Here is a 20,761-nt window from a genome sequence, read left to right on the forward strand (position 1 = left end):
AGGTTGAGGAAATTTTAAATTGACGGCGTTCTAATGTTTTTAGAGATTTTTATTTGAAAGTTACAGACACATTGATTTTTGTATAATTTTTAACAATTGAAGTTTTATTTTTATTTCTGTTCTACATATTTCCGAAATTGAATTTCCCAAATACCTTTTTTAAACATTAATATTTATAGTATATGCATTAATGTTTATTTTTGAATAAATTATACGGAATGTTAGCCGCATCTAACATTTTTTTGGAACTCACTGTTCCAAAATTATCATGCAAATAAATTACTTTAGTGATGCCTGATTGTATGATAAGTTGTGTGCATTTGTTACAAGGAAACGAGGTGACATAGATTGTGCAATTGTTGACACTTCTGGGCTCCTTCTTCACAATTGCATTCAATTCAGCATGGCAAACTAAAATCATAATTGTTATTAGAACAATAGGTAACAATTTTAGTTAAACACTTACCGTACATCCCTTCACCCCAAGTAAACCTGTATCCCACTCCCACGATTTGCATATCCGAGTTGACAATACATGCACCCACTTGGGTGCTGAGATCCTTGCTACGTCGTGCGGCTAACTCCGCTACCTCCATGAAGTGTTCATCCCAACTTATGCAGTCCTTTCGTGCACCAGTTTCTGGTCTAAGAGAAAAATGTTAAATATTATGTAAATAAAGTTTCATATGCATAATAGTAAAAAAATACTACTTACTCATGTGAGCTCATGATGATTGGGATCGACGTTGCAGTATGATCTAGATACTCACTACTCATTAACTCAATTTGGGTTAATATATATAGGTGAAAAGATTTAAAATTGCAAAAATTATTAATGTTATCATAAATTCTAGAATAATGCAATCGAATATTTGCACAGGGATTTATATACCCATATCAGTTATCAGTGAATTGTTGTCTTTGTTAATTTGCACGAAATCAAGATAAACTTATAGTATCTCAATGTTTTAGGTGGTTGCAACACCATTTATGAGTCACAATTAAAGGCATTTAAATGGAAACTTAAACAGCGAAATTAAACAACACGTAAATTGAAACCACTTCTAAGTAAAGGTGAAGTGATGATCTTTAATCATTTAATCAGTTTCTAATTATGATTAGTATAAAGTGCTTAATATAGACTAAGAGCCCGTGACGGCCAGACTTTCGTCATTTTAGGAAAGATGAAATTTTGTCCATGTGTTTCTCCAACACAGGTAAGAACGATCCCCAATTGTGAAACCTGGATCGTGGTTCCTTTGGCAGTTAACAGCCAACAAAGATGTACACTTGATGACCTATGTTTCGTTATTTTAGCAAACTCCATTTTTGCATATTTTGTTCGTAACATTATTATAACATGCGCTGCTCATTGCCAGTCACCTGGTATGGTTCCAACCCTAGCCAGACACCCCTAAAGTATATTATTTTTTAACTTTTTTACTTTCGTTATATTAGGAAAGCTGAATTTGATACACATTATACAGAGAGCTATGAAATTGTGTTTTCTTTCGCGCCAGACAGTTTGGTCGGTTCTATCATCCTGCCAGACGCATTGAAAGTGTATAAAAGTTGCAAAAGTTAAATTGTGTAAACATGAAAATTTCAGAGAATAGTTATTTTATTTGAACAAATATTTAATAATAATCATCACTGTCGTCGATAACTTTGCGATTCGTTCTTTTCTATCTCCTTTAGTTTACGAGATATTAGCAATTGAAATAAAACGTCAAAAATTGAAAAATTGCACTTTTGAGCACTTTCAGTCGCGGTTTCAGTCGCGGTATCGAGAACAATGATAAAAATTAATAAAGATTTGTTAAAATAAAATTACTATTTTCTGAAAATTTCATGTTTAAACAATTTAACTTTTGCAACTTTTATACACTTTCAATGCGTCTGGCAAGATGATAGAACCGTCCAAACTGTCTGGCGTGAAAGAAAACACAGTTTCATAGCTCTCTGCATAATGTGACTCAAATTCAGCTTTCCTGATATAACGAAAGTAAAACAGTTCAAAAATATTATAGTTTAGGGGTGTCTGGCTAGGGTTGGAACCATACTAGGTGTCTGGCAATTAGTAGCGCATGTTATAATAATGTTACGAACAAAATATGTAAAAATGGAGTTTGCTAAAATAACGAATTTGAGGTCATCATTTGTACATCTTTGTTGGCTGTTAACTGCCAAAGGAACCACGATCCAGGTTTCATAATTGGGGATCGTTCTTACCTGTGTTGGAGAAACACATGGACAAAATTTCATCTTTCCTAAAATGACGAAAGTCTGGCCGTCACTGGCTCTCGCTCTAGTGTGATTGTGAATAATATTGCAGTTAAATTTGAAATCATGCGAACCATTTTTGTCTTCAGGAAAACGCGTCGGGCCCATGTGTTGCTTGGTAAGAATACTCATTTAAATAATTGTGGTGAATAAGATTTTTTTCATTATCTATATCTATAGTATCTGTTTTACTTTTTTTCTGGAATGAGAAAATTGATATCTTAAACTTCTTTTCGCGGCAATTTCTTTCAAACTTTTCACAGAATATTTAAAGATTTAAATTCATTATTTTTTTACTTTAGGGCTCATAGGTTTTGCGGAATTTGACCAAGTGTAAAAATACATTTTATTGCTCAAATATAAATCGAAATGGAGTAGAAACAAAAAATCGGTCAATCTTTTGCATAAGAAATCAAAATTTCATGGCTTAAATGCAATTATTTTATTAATTTTATTAATTAATAAAAATATACTTATGTACTTTACGAGTTTATTTCTTCGTGCATTATTGAATAGGCTGCCTCCTGCCGCGTGGCCGAGCTGGTTTCGACGGACTATTGCGTACTTTTTGAGGAAGAAGCGGTTTTAAAAATGACGGCATTCTGAGTTTTTCCGAGATCTTTATTAGAAAATTACAGGCACATTGATTATTGTTTAATTTTAAACCATTGAAGTTTTAGTTTTATTTGTTTTACATATTTCCCAAATACCCTTTTTAAACATTATTATATATATGCATTAATGTTGACTCTTGAAATGAGAATACGGAATGCCAGCCGCATCTAACATTTCTTTGGAACATATTGTATCAGGTTTATTAGCATGTTTATCATCCAAATAAATTACTTTAGTGATGCCTGATTGAATGATAAGTTGTGCGCAGTGGTTACAAGGAAACAAGGTGACATAGATTGTGCAATTGTTGACACTTCTGGGCTCCTTCTTCACAATTGCATTTAATTCAGCATGACAAACTAAAATCATAATTATTATTAGAACAATAGGTAACAATTTTAGTTAAACAGTTACCGTAGCCCTTTTTGACTTTTTTTTGCCAAGTAAACTTGTCATCATTGCGCCCATCTGCCGTGTATGGCATGCTATTGTATCCCACTCCCACGATTTGCATATCCGAGTTGACAATGCATGCGCCCACTTGGGTCACTGGATCCTTGCTACGTCGTGCGGCTGACTCTGCTACCTCCATGAAGTGTTGATCCCAACTTATGTAGCCCTTTCGTGCACCTGTTTCTGGTCTATGCGAAAAATGTTAAATATCTTCTATATATATAAAATTTGCGTGTCACAGTGTTTGTTTCCATACTCCTCCGAAACGGCTTTACCGATTTTTACCAAATTTTATATGCGTATTCAGTATGTCTGAGAATCGGCTAACATCTATTTTTCATACCCCTAAGTTGATAAGGGTTGTTCACCCTTAACTTTTTTTTTTAATTTTTGGACAAATTCTTTTGTTTTTATTTTTTTATAATGTGGAATTAAAAAATACATACAACCCTAAATTTTTAGTTTTTTATCACCAACCCCTATTTCTTTATAGCCATTTTAGTAATTTAATCATTTTTCATCCCGCTCAAAGAAAATTTTTATATGCGTATTCAGTAGGTCTGAGAATCGGTAACTTCATATCTTTAAGTGATAAGGGTTGTTCACCCTTAATTTATTTTAAATTTTGGTCGAAATTTTTTGTTTTTATTTTTTAATGTGGCATTAAAATATACATACAACCCTAAATTTTTGGTTTCTTATCACCAACCCCTATTTTTTATAATAAGTAAGTTACTTTTTGTCTACACTAAAATTTATCTAGAAACTTGAAATAATTTATATGGCAAACTAACTAGTTATATAAATAAAATTTCATATGTATAATAGTAAAAAAAATACTACTTACTGACTAACTTGATCTTTGGGGTCGGTTTTCTGACGTTTTGGTGAGCTCATGATGATTGGGATCGACGTTGCAGTATGATCTAGATACTCACTATTCATTAACTCAATTTGGGTTAATATATATAGGTGAAAAGATTTAAAATTGCAAAAATTATTAATGTTATCATAAATTCTAGAATAATGCAATCGAATATTTGCACAGGGATTTATATACACATATCAGTTATCAGTAAAGTGTTTTCTTTGTTAATTTGCACGAAATCAAGATAAATATATAGTTTCTCATTGTTTTTGGTGGTTGTAACACCATTTATGAGTCACTATTAAAGGGATTTTAATGGAAACTTGCAAAATTAAACAACACGTAAATTGAAACTATTCCTTATCGAAATAAAAAGGTGAAGTTTAAACCTATTTGTTTATTATTACGCAATCTATTTTAATAGTAGGTAAATTAAGTTTTATGTGACCTAATCGGATCTTTAATCATGAGTTTCTAAATAAGATTAGTACAAGTTGCTTAAGCTATTTTTTCTGCTTCCATCCTATTTCCACGTTTCGGATTCTTAGTCAAGTTCATAAGTCTCTTTTTTCGAAATTCAAGTTAAAAATTATATGGAAATTTCCAAATAAAAAGTATAAACTACCAAAATTATACACCTCAACAGCATAATATCATCTTCCTTTTCTTCTTATTTTCAAAATTCAAGTTGGCAACACTGTGCTTTGCGCCGACGCCATTTTCGCACCCCAGTATGAATTCGTCCATTTTGGGAAGTGCGTCGCTTGTCGTTTTATTCATAACTTCGCGTTCTTATATTCGGTTCTGAAGATGTGGTTTCATCATTTGACCCCGGTAAGTCAAATTTATCGCTTCATGGCTTCATTCAAACATCAACTAACTCTTTTTCTTCTTTCTTATAAATCTCACTTTTCGTTGTACATACAATGAAAATTGCTGTTGAATTCATTTTTTGCGTTTGTCAATCCGCAGAATATTTCTATTAAAATCACAAATGTGATTCATTTATTTTGAAGTACATTCTAGCGACATCTAGACATCTATATTTAAAGTTTGGTGTTATATGTGAAAATTGCTATACGTTTAGATAAGGTGGTGAATGCGCACTGATGCGTACGTGTGACACACGGACACTGCCATTTAAGTCCGTGACCATTCACTGACTCATAGGCAATCGCTCACTGCCTCATATGCACGCCACACTTTTTGAAACACTTTGTATTAGCTGGAGGTACAATAAAGCATCCGCAGACGGCGCAACGATGTATGTTTTAACTAAAAATATTCCTGCGAGTGAGTGCACAGTTGTGATGCCGGCAAGCATCTCTTACTTCCTGCGGCAAGTAATACTACTCCGTGCAGTATTCGTATTTCTCGTTGTTAATTCGGTATATCGCGTTATATTTGATTGAATTTAGTGTTAATTGCTGCGTTTGGTCATTCGATAAATATTTACGTGTTTGTTATATTTTCGCGTGAATTCGTGATCGATTGCCGTCGGAAGCCGGCCGGCCGCCTTGTTTTGAGTTTGTGCGAACCATTTGTCTTTAGCAGAACTCGTCGTCTCAATGTGCGACTTGGTAAGAATACTTAATTAAATAATTGTGGCAAATAAGACGATATGTAAGGCTTACTTTGGGTTTTGCCGGAACTTAGATTCATTGTAAGCATTTTTCGAAATTATGTAACACATGTTATTTCTTCTTTATTTCAGTATCTTCTAAAATTTGATTTGCGGTGTTGGATTCACTTGTAAGTAATGTTTTCCATCATTGATTGTATCTGTTTTCTTATTTTACTGTTTTTCTGCACTTAGAAAATTCATATGTTAAACTTTTTTTTGCGAAACTTTCTTTCAAACATTCCGGAGAAAATTTGGACATGAAATTTAAAATTTTTATTACGGATATCATAGTTTTTTCCGGAATTTGACCAAATGTGAAAATACTTTTTAGCAGAAAACTTGAAGTTAAAATTTTTAAAGTTTTTCAACTGACGTTTGAATAGTTTGAAATTTTTCATTGCTCAAATATAAACCGAAATAGAGTGGGAACAATACACGTTCAAATTAAAAATTGAATTGTATTCGTTTTGAATACAATTCTATTATCAGCGTTTGTTGTACCGTGCAAGATGCTTCGCGTAAGATTCTCGTTTGCCGTCGCGCTGTCGCATGCAGCACATGTTAGTTTAGTTCTTATTGCAGGTACCGTGTCTATTGCAATTCGCACGCAAGGTCGCGGGCTGTCGGCGCACCGGCTGTGCGCATCTCTTGCTTTCTTATCAGAAACTGTCGCGTCGTAGCTGGCACGGCTACGACATGCGTTATCGATGGTTTGCAGCCAGTTTCGTGCCGGTCTCTGGCGTTTCCAGACGCATTTCGCGCGTCGCATATTGTTTTATCGGACTTCTATTTTCTACAATTGAATTATATTCAGTCATCACTCGACTTAGTGTAACATGCATCTACTGTGTTTTGTGAATGATTAATAGTGCGTTTAATGTTCGTAAATGATTTTTTGCTCGCTTTTGATGTTTAAATTTCAAAGTACAAGAATACTGCGGTTTTATTGTCGGTTTTTGTGGGACATTGTCGGTAGCTACCTACATATTGCTACCATGTTGTTCCCAGTTCTTTGGAGGTCCCTTCGTGTTTGAGTAAGTAATTTTTATCTCACCATTTCGATACTCCGCACAGAATGTTTGTTTTTCTCCGATGGGTGAATATAATATTATTATATTGTACCATAGAATATAAATTAAAGAAATATTGCGATTCGATAAGCACTATTAAATTGCTTATGACTGGTATTTTCATGCAATATCAACTTTGTTATATATTTGATAAAATGTGTTTTGAATTTAAACCTGCCATTATTAGATAGTCGGTTAGATGGCAGTACGATGCACGTTTTCGCGTTAAATATTGCTTGTCGGTGGTAGTGAGTGCACACCGTATCCGTGTGCGATCACGCTATTTCGCGCAAGAGATAAGTTTGTTTACCTGCAGATATCGATTCTTTATTTCTTGGAATAAAATCACATCTTGCTGTTTATATTGGCATCGTAAATTGAAGCTAGTATTCTTCAATTCTTTAATCATGAATATAACTAACAATTATACATTAGGTGTAATCTTTAGTTATAAAAATCATCATCAGCAAAACAGTTTTATCATCAGCAGATAGATCACTTAAGCAGATATAACTTAAATATTTTATGTAAAATGTGGCACTCTGTCAGCATAAGAAATCAGAATTACTCAAATCGAAATTTCAATGTTTCATTACTTTTAATAATCTAAATTTTGAAACTACTGTATCATTCATAGATGGCCCTAGCATGACCTAAAAATCGTAAAATAAAATTGTATGGTTTATTTCTGCATTTATCGGCAAGCGTGAGCATTCGGCACGAGAATAGTGTTTGTTTTGAACACAATTCACACTTTCTTATCGCATTGCCGTGTATCGTCGTTGCGTTACTGCATCATATTTTAGTTTTGATGGCAGGTAACGCGCCAAATGCAATTTGCGCTCAAGGTCTCGTGCCATCGACGCACCGACTTCGCGCATCTCTAGATTTCTTATCATAAACTGTGGCGTCGCTGCTTGCGCAGTTGGCGGCCAGTTCGTGCCGGTCTCTGGTTGTTGCAGACGTGTTTCTCGCGACTCGTATTGTTTGCCCGAACTTTTATTTTCCAAATTCGCATTATATTCGTTCATCAATCAACTACCTATTTAGTTTTAACTTGCGACTATAGTAATGTTATTTATTATTTGAATATAATATTACATGAATATAATGTTTTCTTTTCTTATTTACAGTATTTGCCATGCCTTGGAGTCTGATGTGTTCTGCATTGGTGAGTTTATAATTCAATTATATTTTTCATTTTTATTACTACGTCGTACATAAGTTTGTATTAATGTAGATTTTTTTTCGTGTTCCACCGCGTGTTGCCAATACACAAGACAGTAGCGTTTCAGGCCGCTCGTCTGTATCTCTTTTAGTTTACGAGATATTCGCGATTGAATAAAATCGGCAAAAATTGATAAATGTCACTTTTTAGCACTTTTAGTCGCGTTTTTCGACCTTTTACTGTAGGAAATATAACTATTTTATATTTTTATCTGATAGAGAATTTTCCAATCTTTCATAATCAACAATTTGTTGGTAGCTATCTCTTTTAGTTTAAGAGATATGAATTTTTGAAAATCGTCGAAAAAGTATCAAACACCCCCTTGGCAATTTTTCTTAAGACTTAAAATTTCATCTCTCAGATTTCCTTTTAACTATCCTATCTGATAGAGATTGGTCCGTAGATTAAGACGCTGCGATCAGATCTTATTTATCTCTTTTAGTTTACGAGATATTCGCGATTGAATAAAATCGGCAAAATTGATAAATGTCACTTTTAGCACTTTTAGTCGCGTTTTCGACCTTTTACTGTAGGAAATATAACTATTTTATATTTTTATCTGATAGAGAATTTTCCAATCTTTCATAATCAACAATTTGTTGGTAGCTATCTCTTTTAGTTTAAGAGATATGAATTTTTGAAAATCGTCGAAAAAAAGTATCAAGCACCCCCCCTTGGCAATTTTTTCTTAAGACTTAAAATTTCATCTCTCAGATTTCTCTTTTAACTATCCTATCTGATAGAGATTGGTCCGTAGATTAAGACGCTGCGATCAGATCTTATTTATCTCTTTTAGTTTACGAGATATTCGCGATTGAATAAAATCGGCAAAATTGATAAATGTCACTTTTAGCACTTTTAGTCGCGTTTTTCGACCTTTTACTGTAGGAAATATAACTATTTTATATTTTTATCTGATAGAGAATTTTCCAATCTTTCATAATCAACAATTTGTTGGTAGCTATCTCTTTTAGTTTAAGAGATATGAATTTTTGAAAATCGTCGAAAAAAAGTATCAAGCACCCCCCCTTGGCAATTTTTCTTAAGACTTAAAATTTCATCTCTCAGATTTCTCTTTTAACTATCCTATCTGATAGAGATTGGTCCGTAGATTAAGACGCTGCGATCAGATCTTATTTATCTCTTTTAGTTTACGAGATATTCGCGATTGAATAAAATCGGCAAAAATTGATAAATGTCACTTTTTAGCACTTTTAGTCGCGTTTTTCGACCTTTTACTGTAGGAAATATAACTATTTTATATTTTTATCTGATAGAGAATTTTCCAATCTTTCATAATCAACAATTTGTTGGTAGCTATCTCTTTTAGTTTAAGAGATATGAATTTTTGAAAATCGTCGAAAAAAAGTATCAAGCACCCCCCCTTGGCAATTTTTTCTTAAGACTTAAAATTTCATCTCTCAGATTTCCTTTTAACTATCCTATCTGATAGAGATTGGTCCGTAGATTAAGACGCTGCGATCAGATCTTATTTATCTCTTTTAGTTTACGAGATATTCGCGATTGAATAAAATCGGCAAAAATTGATAAATGTCACTTTTTAGCACTTTTAGTCGCGTTTTTCGACCTTTTACTGTAGGAAATATAACTATTTTATATTTTTATCTGATAGAGAATTTTCCAATCTTTCATAATCAACAATTTGTTGGTAGCTATCTCTTTTAGTTTAAGAGATATGAATTTTTGAAAATCGTCGAAAAAAAGTATCAAGCACCCCCCCTTGGCAATTTTTTCTTAAGACTTAAAATTTCATCTCTCAGATTTCCTTTTAACTATCCTATCTGATAGAGATTGGTCCGTAGATTAAGACGCTGCGATCAGATCTTATTTATCTCTTTTAGTTTACGAGATATTCGCGATTGAATAAAATCGGCAAAAATTGATAAATGTCACTTTTAGCACTTTTAGTCGCGTTTTTCGACCTTTTACTGTAGGAAATATAACTATTTTATATTTTTATCTGATAGAGAATTTTCCAATCTTTCATAATCAACAATTTGTTGGTAGCTATCTCTTTTAGTTTAAGAGATATGAATTTTTGAAAATCGTCGAAAAAAAGTATCAAGCACCCCCCCTTGGCAATTTTTTCTTAAGACTTAAAATTTCATCTCTCAGATTTCCTTTTAACTATCCTATCTGATAGAGATTGGTCCGTAGATTAAGACGCTGCGATCAGATCTTATTTATCTCTTTTAGTTTACGAGATATTCGCGATTGAATAAAATCGGCAAAAATTGATAAATGTCACTTTTAGCACTTTTAGTCGCGTTTTTCGACCTTTTACTGTAGGAAATATAACTATTTTATATTTTTATCTGATAGAGAATTTTCCAATCTTTCATAATCAACAATTTGTTGGTAGCTATCTCTTTTAGTTTAAGAGATATGAATTTTTGAAAATCGTCGAAAAAAAGTATCAAGCACCCCCCCTTGGCAATTTTTTCTTAAGACTTAAAATTTCATCTCTCAGATTTCCTTTTAACTATCCTATCTGATAGAGATTGGTCCGTAGATTAAGACGCTGCGATCAGATCTTATTTATCTCTTTTAGTTTACGAGATATTCGCGATTGAATAAAATCGGCAAAAATTGATAAATGTCACTTTTTAGCACTTTTAGTCGCGTTTTTCGACCTTTTACTGTAGGAAATATAACTATTTTATATTTTTATCTGATAGAGAATTTTCCAATCTTTCATAATCAACAATTTGTTGGTAGCTATCTCTTTTAGTTTAAGAGATATGAATTTTTGAAAATCGTCGAAAAAAAGTATCAAGCACCCCCCCTTGGCAATTTTTTCTTAAGACTTAAAATTTCATCTCTCAGATTTCCCTTTTAACTATCCTATCTGATAGAGATTGGTCCGTAGATTAAGACGCTGCGATCAGATCTTATTTATCTCTTTTAGTTTACGAGATATTCGCGATTGAATAAAATCGGCAAAAATTGATAAATGTCACTTTTTAGCACTTTTAGTCGCGTTTTTCGACCTTTTACTGTAGGAAATATAACTATTTTATATTTTTATCTGATAGAGAATTTTCCAATCTTTCATAATCAACAATTTGTTGGTAGCTATCTCTTTTAGTTTAAGAGATATGAATTTTTGAAAATCGTCGAAAAAAGTATCAAGCACCCCCTTGGCAATTTTTCTTAAGACTTAAAATTTCATCTCTCAGATTTCCTTTTAACTATCCTATCTGATAGAGATTGGTCCGTAGATTAAGACGCTGCGATCAGATCTTATTTATCTCTTTTAGTTTACGAGATATTCGCGATTGAATAAAATCGGCAAAAATTGATAAATGTCACTTTTTAGCACTTTTAGTCGCGTTTTTCGACCTTTTACTGTAGGAAATATAACTATTTTATATTTTTATCTGATAGAGAATTTTCCAATCTTTCATAATCAACAATTTGTTGGTAGCTATCTCTTTTAGTTTAAGAGATATGAATTTTTGAAAATCGTCGAAAAAAGTATCAAGCACCCCTTGGCAATTTTTTCTTAAGACTTAAAATTTCATCTCTCAGATTTCCTTTTAACTATCCTATCTGATAGAGATTGGTCCGTAGATTAAGACGCTGCGATCAGATCTTATTTATCTCTTTTAGTTTACGAGATATTCGCGATTGAATAAAATCGGCAAAAATTGATAAATGTCACTTTTAGCACTTTTAGTCGCGTTTTTCGACCTTTTACTGTAGGAAATATAACTATTTTATATTTTTATCTGATAGAGAATTTTCCAATCTTTCATAATCAACAATTTGTTGGTAGCTATCTCTTTTAGTTTAAGAGATATGAATTTTTGAAAATCGTCGAAAAAAGTATCAAGCACCCCTTGGCAATTTTTTCTTAAGACTTAAAATTTCATCTCTCAGATTTCCTTTTAACTATCCTATCTGATAGAGATTGGTCCGTAGATTAAGACGCTGCGATCAGATCTTATTTATCTCTTTTAGTTTACGAGATATTCGCGATTGAATAAAATCGGCAAAAATTGATAAATGTCACTTTTAGCACTTTTAGTCGCGTTTTTCGACCTTTTACTGTAGGAAATATAACTATTTTATATTTTTATCTGATAGAGAATTTTCCAATCTTTCATAATCAACAATTTGTTGGTAGCTATCTCTTTTAGTTTAAGAGATATGAATTTTTGAAAATCGTCGAAAAAAGTATCAAGCACCCCCTTGGCAATTTTTCTTAAGACTTAAAATTTCATCTCTCAGATTTCCTTTTAACTATCCTATCTGATAGAGATTGGTCCGTAGATTAAGACGCTGCGATCAGATCTTATTTATCTCTTTTAGTTTACGAGATATTCGCGATTGAATAAAATCGGCAAAAATTGATAAATGTCACTTTTAGCACTTTTAGTCGCGTTTTTCGACCTTTTACTGTAGGAAATATAACTATTTTATATTTTTATCTGATAGAGAATTTTCCAATCTTTCATAATCAACAATTTGTTGGTAGCTATCTCTTTTAGTTTAAGAGATATGAATTTTTGAAAATCGTCGAAAAAAGTATCAAGCACCCCCTTGGCAATTTTTCTTAAGACTTAAAATTTCATCTCTCAGATTTCCTTTTAACTATCCTATCTGATAGAGATTGGTCCGTAGATTAAGACGCTGCGATCAGATCTTATTTATCTCTTTTAGTTTACGAGATATTCGCGATTGAATAAAATCGGCAAAAATTGATAAATGTCACTTTTAGCACTTTTAGTCGCGTTTTTCGACCTTTTACTGTAGGAAATATAACTATTTTATATTTTTATCTGATAGAGAATTTTCCAATCTTTCATAATCAACAATTTGTTGGTAGCTATCTCTTTTAGTTTAAGAGATATGAATTTTTGAAAATCGTCGAAAAAAGTATCAAGCACCCCCTTGGCAATTTTTCTTAAGACTTAAAATTTCATCTCTCAGATTTCCTTTTAACTATCCTATCTGATAGAGATTGGTCCGTAGATTAAGACGCTGCGATCAGATCTTATTTATCTCTTTTAGTTTACGAGATATTCGCGATTGAATAAAATCGGCAAAAATTGATAAATGTCACTTTTAGCACTTTTAGTCGCGTTTTTCGACCTTTTACTGTAGGAAATATAACTATTTTATATTTTTATCTGATAGAGAATTTTCCAATCTTTCATAATCAACAATTTGTTGGTAGCTATCTCTTTTAGTTTAAGAGATATGAATTTTTGAAAATCGTCGAAAAAAGTATCAAGCACCCCCTTGGCAATTTTTCTTAAGACTTAAAATTTCATCTCTCAGATTTCCTTTTAACTATCCTATCTGATAGAGATTGGTCCGTAGATTAAGACGCTGCGATCAGATCTTATTTATCTCTTTTAGTTTACGAGATATTCGCGATTGAATAAAATCGGCAAAAATTGATAAATGTCACTTTTAGCACTTTTAGTCGCGTTTTTCGACCTTTTACTGTAGGAAATATAACTATTTTATATTTTTATCTGATAGAGAATTTTCCAATCTTTCATAATCAACAATTTGTTGGTAGCTATCTCTTTTAGTTTAAGAGATATGAATTTTTGAAAATCGTCGAAAAAAGTATCAAGCACCCCCTTGGCAATTTTTCTTAAGACTTAAAATTTCATCTCTCAGATTTCCTTTTAACTATCCTATCTGATAGAGATTGGTCCGTAGATTAAGACGCTGCGATCAGATCTTATTTATCTCTTTTAGTTTACGAGATATTCGCGATTGAATAAAATCGGCAAAAATTGATAAATGTCACTTTTAGCACTTTTAGTCGCGTTTTCGACCTTTTACTGTAGGAAATATAACTATTTTATATTTTTATCTGATAGAGAATTTTCCAATCTTTCATAATCAACAATTTGTTGGTAGCTATCTCTTTTAGTTTAAGAGATATGAATTTTTGAAAATCGTCGAAAAAAAGTATCAAGCACCCCCTTGGCAATTTTTCTTAAGACTTAAAATTTCATCTCTCAGATTTCCCTTTTAACTATCCTATCTGATAGAGATTGGTCCGTAGATTAAGACGCTGCGATCAGATCTTATTTATCTCTTTTAGTTTACGAGATATTCGCGATTGAATAAAATCGGCAAAAATTGATAAATGTCACTTTTAGCACTTTTAGTCGCGTTTTTCGACCTTTTACTGTAGGAAATATAACTATTTTATATTTTTATCTGATAGAGAATTTTCCAATCTTTCATAATCAACAATTTGTTGGTAGCTATCTCTTTTAGTTTAAGAGATATGAATTTTTGAAAATCGTCGAAAAAAGTATCAAGCACCCCCTTGGCAATTTTTCTTAAGACTTAAAATTTCATCTCTCAGATTTCCTTTTAACTATCCTATCTGATAGAGATTGGTCCGTAGATTAAGACGCTGCGATCAGATCTTATTTATCTCTTTTAGTTTACGAGATATTCGCGATTGAATAAAATCGGCAAAAATTGATAAATGTCACTTTTAGCACTTTTAGTCGCGTTTTTCGACCTTTTACTGTAGGAAATATAACTATTTTATATTTTTATCTGATAGAGAATTTTCCAATCTTTCATAATCAACAATTTGTTGGTAGCTATCTCTTTTAGTTTAAGAGATATGAATTTTTGAAAATCGTCGAAAAAAAGTATCAAGCACCCCCTTGGCAATTTTTCTTAAGACTTAAAATTTCATCTCTCAGATTTCCTTTTAACTATCCTATCTGATAGAGATTGGTCCGTAGATTAAGACGCTGCGATCAGATCTTATTTATCTCTTTTAGTTTACGAGATATTCGCGATTGAATAAAATCGGCAAAAATTGATAAATGTCACTTTTAGCACTTTTAGTCGCGTTTTTCGACCTTTTACTGTAGGAAATATAACTATTTTATATTTTTATCTGATAGAGAATTTTCCAATCTTTCATAATCAACAATTTGTTGGTAGCTATCTCTTTTAGTTTAAGAGATATGAATTTTTGAAAATCGTCGAAAAAAGTATCAAGCACCCCCTTGGCAATTTTTCTTAAGACTTAAAATTTCATCTCTCAGATTTCCTTTTAACTATCCTATCTGATAGAGATTGGTCCGTAGATTAAGACGCTGCGATCAGATCTTATTTATCTCTTTTAGTTTACGAGATATTCGCGATTGAATAAAATCGGCAAAAATTGATAAATGTCACTTTTAGCACTTTTAGTCGCGTTTTTCGACCTTTTACTGTAGGAAATATAACTATTTTATATTTTTATCTGATAGAGAATTTTCCAATCTTTCATAATCAACAATTTGTTGGTAGCTATCTCTTTTAGTTTAAGAGATATGAATTTTTGAAAATCGTCGAAAAAAGTATCAAGCACCCCCTTGGCAATTTTTCTTAAGACTTAAAATTTCATCTCTCAGATTTCCTTTTAACTATCCTATCTGATAGAGATTGGTCCGTAGATTAAGACGCTGCGATCAGATCTTATTTATCTCTTTTAGTTTACGAGATATTCGCGATTGAATAAAATCGGCAAAAATTGATAAATGTCACTTTTAGCACTTTTAGTCGCGTTTTTCGACCTTTTACTGTAGGAAATATAATTATTTTATATTTTTATCTGATAGAGAATTTTCCAATCTTTCATAATCAACAATTTGTTGGTAGCTATCTCTTTTAGTTTAAGAGATATGAATTTTTGAAAATCGTCGAAAAAAGTATCAAGCACCCCTTGGCAATTTTTTCTTAAGACTTAAAATTTCATCTCTCAGATTTCCTTTTAACTATCCTATCTGATAGAGATTGGTCCGTAGATTAAGACGCTGCGATCAGATCTTATTTATCTCTTTTAGTTTACGAGATATTCGCGATTGAATAAAATCGGCAAAAATTGATAAATGTCACTTTTAGCACTTTTAGTCGCGTTTTTCGACCTTTTACTGTAGGAAATATAACTATTTTATATTTTTATCTGATAGAGAATTTTCCAATCTTTCATAATCAACAATTTGTTGGTAGCTATCTCTTTTAGTTTAAGAGATATGAATTTTTGAAAATCGTCGAAAAAAGTATCAAGCACCCCTTGGCAATTTTTTCTTAAGACTTAAAATTTCATCTCTCAGATTTCCTTTTAACTATCCTATCTGATAGAGATTGGTCCGTAGATTAAGACGCTGCGATCAGATCTTATTTATCTCTTTTAGTTTACGAGATATTCGCGATTGAATAAAATCGGCAAAAATTGATAAATGTCACTTTTTAGCACTTTTAGTCGCGTTTTTCGACCTTTTACTGTAGGAAATATAACTATTTTATATTTTTATCTGATAGAGAATTTTCCAATCTTTCATAATCAACAATTTGTTGGTAGCTATCTCTTTTAGTTTAAGAGATATGAATTTTTGAAAATCGTCGAAAAAAAGTATCAAGCACCCCCCCTTGGCAATTTTTTCTTAAGACTTAAAATTTCATCTCTCAGATTTCCCTTTTAACTATCCTATCTGATAGAGATTGGTCCGTAGATTAAGACGCTGCGATCAGATCTTATTTATCTCTTTTAGTTTACGAGATATTCGCGATTGAATAAAATCGGCAAAAATTGATAAATGTCACTTTTTAGCACTTTTAGTCGCGTTTTTCGACCTTTTACTGTAGGAAATATAACTATTTTATATTTTTATCTGATAGAGAATTTTCCAATCTTTCATAATCAACAATTTGTTGGTAGCTATCTCTTTTAGTTTAAGAGATATGAATTTTTGAAAATCGTCGAAAAAAAGTATCAAGCACCCCCTTGGCAATTTTTCTTAAGACTTAAAATTTCATCTCTCAGATTTCCTTTTAACTATCCTATCTGATAGAGATTGGTCCGTAGATTAAGACGCTGCGATCAGATCTTATTTATCTCTTTTAGTTTACGAGATATTCGCGATTGAATAAAATCGGCAAAAATTGATAAATGTCACTTTTTAGCACTTTTAGTCGCGTTTTTCGACCTTTTACTGTAGGAAATATAATTATTTTATATTTTTATCTGATAGAGAATTTTCCAATCTTTCATAATCAACAATTTGTTGGTAGCTATCTCTTTTAGTTTAAGAGATATGAATTTTTGAAAATCGTCGAAAAAAAGTATCAAGCACCCCCCCTTGGCAATTTTTTCTTAAGACTTAAAATTTCATCTCTCAGATTTCCCTTTTAACTATCCTATCTGATAGAGATTGGTCCGTAGATTAAGACGCTGCGATCAGATCTTATTTATCTCTTTTAGTTTACGAGATATTCGCGATTGAATAAAATCGGCAAAAATTGATAAATGTCACTTTTTAGCACTTTTAGTCGCGTTTTTCGACCTTTTACTGTAGGAAATATAACTATTTTATATTTTTATCTGATAGAGAATTTTCCAATCTTTCATAATCAACAATTTGTTGGTAGCTATCTCTTTTAGTTTAAGAGATATGAATTTTTGAAAATCGTCGAAAAAAAGTATCAAGCACCCCCCCTTGGCAATTTTTTCTTAAGACTTAAAATTTCATCTCTCAGATTTCCCTTTTAACTATCCTATCTGATAGAGATTGGTCCGTAGATTAAGACGCTGCGATCAGATCTTATTTATCTCTTTTAGTTTACGAGATATTCGCGATTGAATAAAATCGGCAAAATTGATAAATGTCACTTTTTAGCACTTTTAGTCGCGTTTTTCGACCTTTTACTGTAGGAAATATAACTATTTTATATTTTTATCTGATAGAGAATTTTCCAATCTTTCATAATCAACAATTTGTTGGTAGCTATCTCTTTTAGTTTAAGAGATATGAATTTTTGAAAATCGTCGAAAAAAAGTATCAAGCACCCCCCCTTGGCAATTTTTTCTTAAGACTTAAAATTTCATCTCTCAGATTTCCCTTTTAACTATCCTATCTGATAGAGATTGGTCCGTAGATTAAGACGCTGCGATCAGATCTTATTTATCTCTTTTAGTTTACGAGATATTCGCGATTGAATAAAATGGCAACAATTGATAAATGTCACTTTTTAGCACTTTTAGTCGCGTTTTTCGACCTTTTACTGTAGGAAATATAACTATTTTATATTTTTATCTGATAGAGAATTTTCCAATCTTTCATAATCAACAATTTGTTGGTAGCTATCTCTTTTAGTTTAAGAGATATGAATTTTTGAAAATCGTCGAAAAAAAGTATCAAGCACCCCCCCTTGGCAATTTTTTCTTAAGACGTAAAATTTCATCTCTCAGATTTCCCTTTTAAATATCCTATTGAATAAAATGGGCAAAAATTGATAAATGTCACTTTTTAGTACTTTTAGTGGCGTTTTTTGACCTTTTACTCTTGGAAATATAATTATTTTATACTTTTATCTGATAGAGAATTTTCCAGTCTTTCATAATCAGCAATTTGTTGATTGCTAGCGCTTTTAGTTTGAGAAATATTAATGATCAAAAATCGTCGAAGTAGTTTGAAATAATTTTTGTAGGTGCGGAATTTAATTTTATATCCCCCTGTATAGAAATTTTTTGCAAGAAAATTCCGTAACGCGAGTTATATTGAAAGTTGTGTTTTGCGCCGTAGTACTTGTTGCGCTAGGAATTGTAGTTTTTTTGTTATAACTCGCGAACGCGGTGTTACAATTAGTTTGAAATAATTTTCCTAGATGCGGAATTTAATTCTGTATCCCCCTGTATAGAACCTAATTGTAAGAAAATTCCGTAACGCGAGTTATATTGAAAGTTGTGTTTTGCGCCGTTGTACTCGTTGCGCTAGGAATTGTAGTTTTTTGTTATAACTCGCGAACGCGGTGTTACAATTAGTTTGAAATAATTTTCCTAGATGCGGAATTTAATTCTGTATCCCCTTGTATAGAAATTCATTGCGAGAAAATTCCGTAATGCGAGTGATATTTATAGTTGTGTTTGCGCCGTAGTACTCGTTGCCCTAGGAATTGTAGTTTTTTTTTTATAACTTGCGAACGCGGTGTTACAATTAGTTTGAAATAATTTTCCTAGATGCGGAATTTAATTCTGTATCCCCCTGTATAGAACCTAATTGCGAGAAAATTCCGTAACGCGAGTTATATTGATAGTTGTGTTTGCGCCGTAGTACTCGTTGCGCTAGGAATTGTAGTTTTTTTGTTATAACTCGCGAACGCGGTGTTACAATTAGCTCGAAATAATTTTCCTAGATGCGAAATTTTTTTCTGTATCCTTCTGTATAGAAATTTATTGCGAGAAAATTCCGTAACGCGAGTTATATTGATAGTTGTGTTTGCGCCGTAGTACTCGTTGCGCTAGGAATTGTAGTTTTTTTGTTATAACTCGCGAACGCGGTGTTACAATTAGTTTGAAATAATTTTTCTAGATGCGGAATTTAATTCTGTATCCCCCTGTATAGAAATTAATTGCGAGAAAATTCCGTTACGCGAGTTATGTTGATAGTTGTGTTTTCGCCGTAGTACTTGTTGCCCTAGGAATTGTAGTTTTTTTGTTATAACTCGCGAGCGCGGTGTTACAATTAGTTTGAAATAATTTTCCTAGATGCGGAATTTAATTTTGTATCCCCCTGTATAGAACCTAATTGTAAGAAAATTCCGTAACGCGAGTTATATTGAAAGTTGTGTTTGCGCCGTAGTACTCGTTGCGCTAGGAATTGTAGTTTTGTTACGCAGCTTTAAATTTGATTATCACGACTAATATAGGTTTGATTCTAGGAGTTACTGCTACCGCCACCTTCGTACGGTGCCCTAAATGGGAGTCTTTATGGATCTTGTAAGAATAATTAATTTAATTTATGTATATGTATAATTTATTTACATAAATATTTTCCAGTTGTTAGATGAAGCATTGGCTAATCCTGAGATGGCCAGGTTTATCAATAATGACCAACTGGAGTGGTTTCGTGGTACTGGTGAAGTGCGTATTGAGGATGATGTTTTGATTACTGAAAATGGATGTTGCAACTGGACTAAAGTTCCAAGAACGTATGTTATATTTTGGCAAATTATAATATTTTATATTTTACTATTCTGTTATTCTTTCTGGTTTATAGTGTCCAAGAAATTGAAGATTGGATTGCCGGTGTTGATGATGATTCCAAATTCGATTGAATGAATTTACAACATTTCGAAGCTGTTATTGATATCATTTTTGTTTATTATGTTAAAAATTGTAAAAAAGACCATTGTATAATTTCATGTATATATTGAGAAATTGAGTTACTGATGGGTGTATATTCAACATGTTTGAATAAAATTGTTGTTTTATACTTTTAACTATAAATTTTTATTGTTTTATTTGTTCCAAACGGAGAACAACATCGTTACTCCTTTAATTAATCCATAAAACCCTTAAACTTTAATGGAAATGCCACTGCTAGATATGAGAAATAGTTCAAAATCAATTTTATATTGTATCAATATTAATTTAAAAACGGTATCACTAGTGTCATCTATCCACGAGTAACTAAAGTTACGCCGCTATTCAAGATTGCTGGAGATTCAGCCTCCTCAACTTTCTGCGATCCTAATATTCAAAAGAATTTTGTCACCAATTTCAATGGATTTCTCGACAAAATTTGTCGAGAAATTTGCTGAAATGTTGCTGCTCATCA

General features: G+C 32.1%; 2 protein-coding genes across 5 annotated transcripts; one reads left to right on the forward strand and one right to left on the reverse strand.

Annotated features, from left to right (window-relative positions):
* Positions 1-28: 28 nt before the first annotated feature.
* On the reverse strand, positions 29-4,335 carry LOC135803754 (uncharacterized). The gene is made up of 6 exons (XM_065317445.1): positions 4,199-4,335; positions 3,313-3,539; positions 3,026-3,257; positions 716-850; positions 467-645; positions 29-411 (listed from the first exon to the last, which is right to left on the reverse strand). Exons 1-6 carry the CDS (start codon positions 4,294-4,296, stop codon positions 188-190), a joined length of 1,095 nt encoding a protein of 364 aa, XP_065173517.1. The 5' UTR covers positions 4,297-4,335; the 3' UTR covers positions 29-187.
* Positions 4,336-5,531: 1,196 nt separating this feature from the next.
* Positions 5,532-20,430, forward strand: LOC135804028 (xaa-Pro dipeptidase-like). 4 transcript variants are annotated; one of them, XM_065317790.1, is made up of 6 exons: positions 5,532-5,799; positions 5,934-5,971; positions 8,047-8,084; positions 19,863-19,920; positions 19,988-20,132; positions 20,201-20,430. In XM_065317790.1, the coding sequence occupies exons 3-6, from the start codon at positions 8,055-8,057 to the stop codon at positions 20,256-20,258; spliced, it is 291 nt and encodes a 96-aa protein (XP_065173862.1). In that variant the 5' UTR covers positions 5,532-5,799; positions 5,934-5,971; positions 8,047-8,054; the 3' UTR covers positions 20,259-20,430. The 4 variants fall into 4 exon arrangements, with proteins under 4 accessions (XP_065173862.1, XP_065173864.1, XP_065173861.1 ...); XM_065317792.1 differs by lacking the exon at positions 5,934-5,971; XM_065317789.1 differs by lacking the exons at positions 5,532-5,799; positions 5,934-5,971 and adding an exon at positions 6,570-6,877.
* Positions 20,431-20,761: the final 331 nt, after the last annotated feature.

The sequence above is a fragment of the Atheta coriaria genome, unplaced genomic scaffold (genome assembly GCF_025399875.1).
Source record: "Atheta coriaria isolate IRGN ID8LTWV9N9 unplaced genomic scaffold, Caltech_Dcor_3.1 hic_scaffold_3_pilon, whole genome shotgun sequence".
NCBI classification, from domain to species: Eukaryota; Metazoa; Arthropoda; class Insecta; order Coleoptera; family Staphylinidae; genus Dalotia; species Dalotia coriaria.

Excerpts from the sequence above, each read along its gene's own strand:
- LOC135804028 (XM_065317790.1), top strand. The coding sequence starts at position 8,055 with ATGCCTTGGAGTCTGATGTGTTCTGCATTG. Across the intron at positions 19,921-19,987 it reads TGGGAGTCTTTATGGATCTT|ATGAAGCATTGGCTAATCCT; the intron begins GTAAGAATAATT and ends TCCAGTTGTTAG. Across the intron at positions 20,133-20,200 it reads TGGACTAAAGTTCCAAGAAC|TGTCCAAGAAATTGAAGATT; the intron begins GTATGTTATATT and ends TCTGGTTTATAG.
- LOC135803754 (XM_065317445.1), bottom strand. The coding sequence starts at position 4,296 with ATGAATAGTGAGTATCTAGATCATACTGCAACGTCGATCCCAATCATC. Across the intron at positions 3,540-4,198 it reads CCCAAAGATCAAGTTAGTCA|ACCAGAAACAGGTGCACGAA; the intron begins GTAAGTAGTATT and ends TTTTTCGCATAG. Across the intron at positions 851-3,025 it reads TCTCATTTCAAGAGTCAACA|AATTTATGATAACATTAATA; the intron begins TTAATGCATATA and ends GCATTATTCTAG.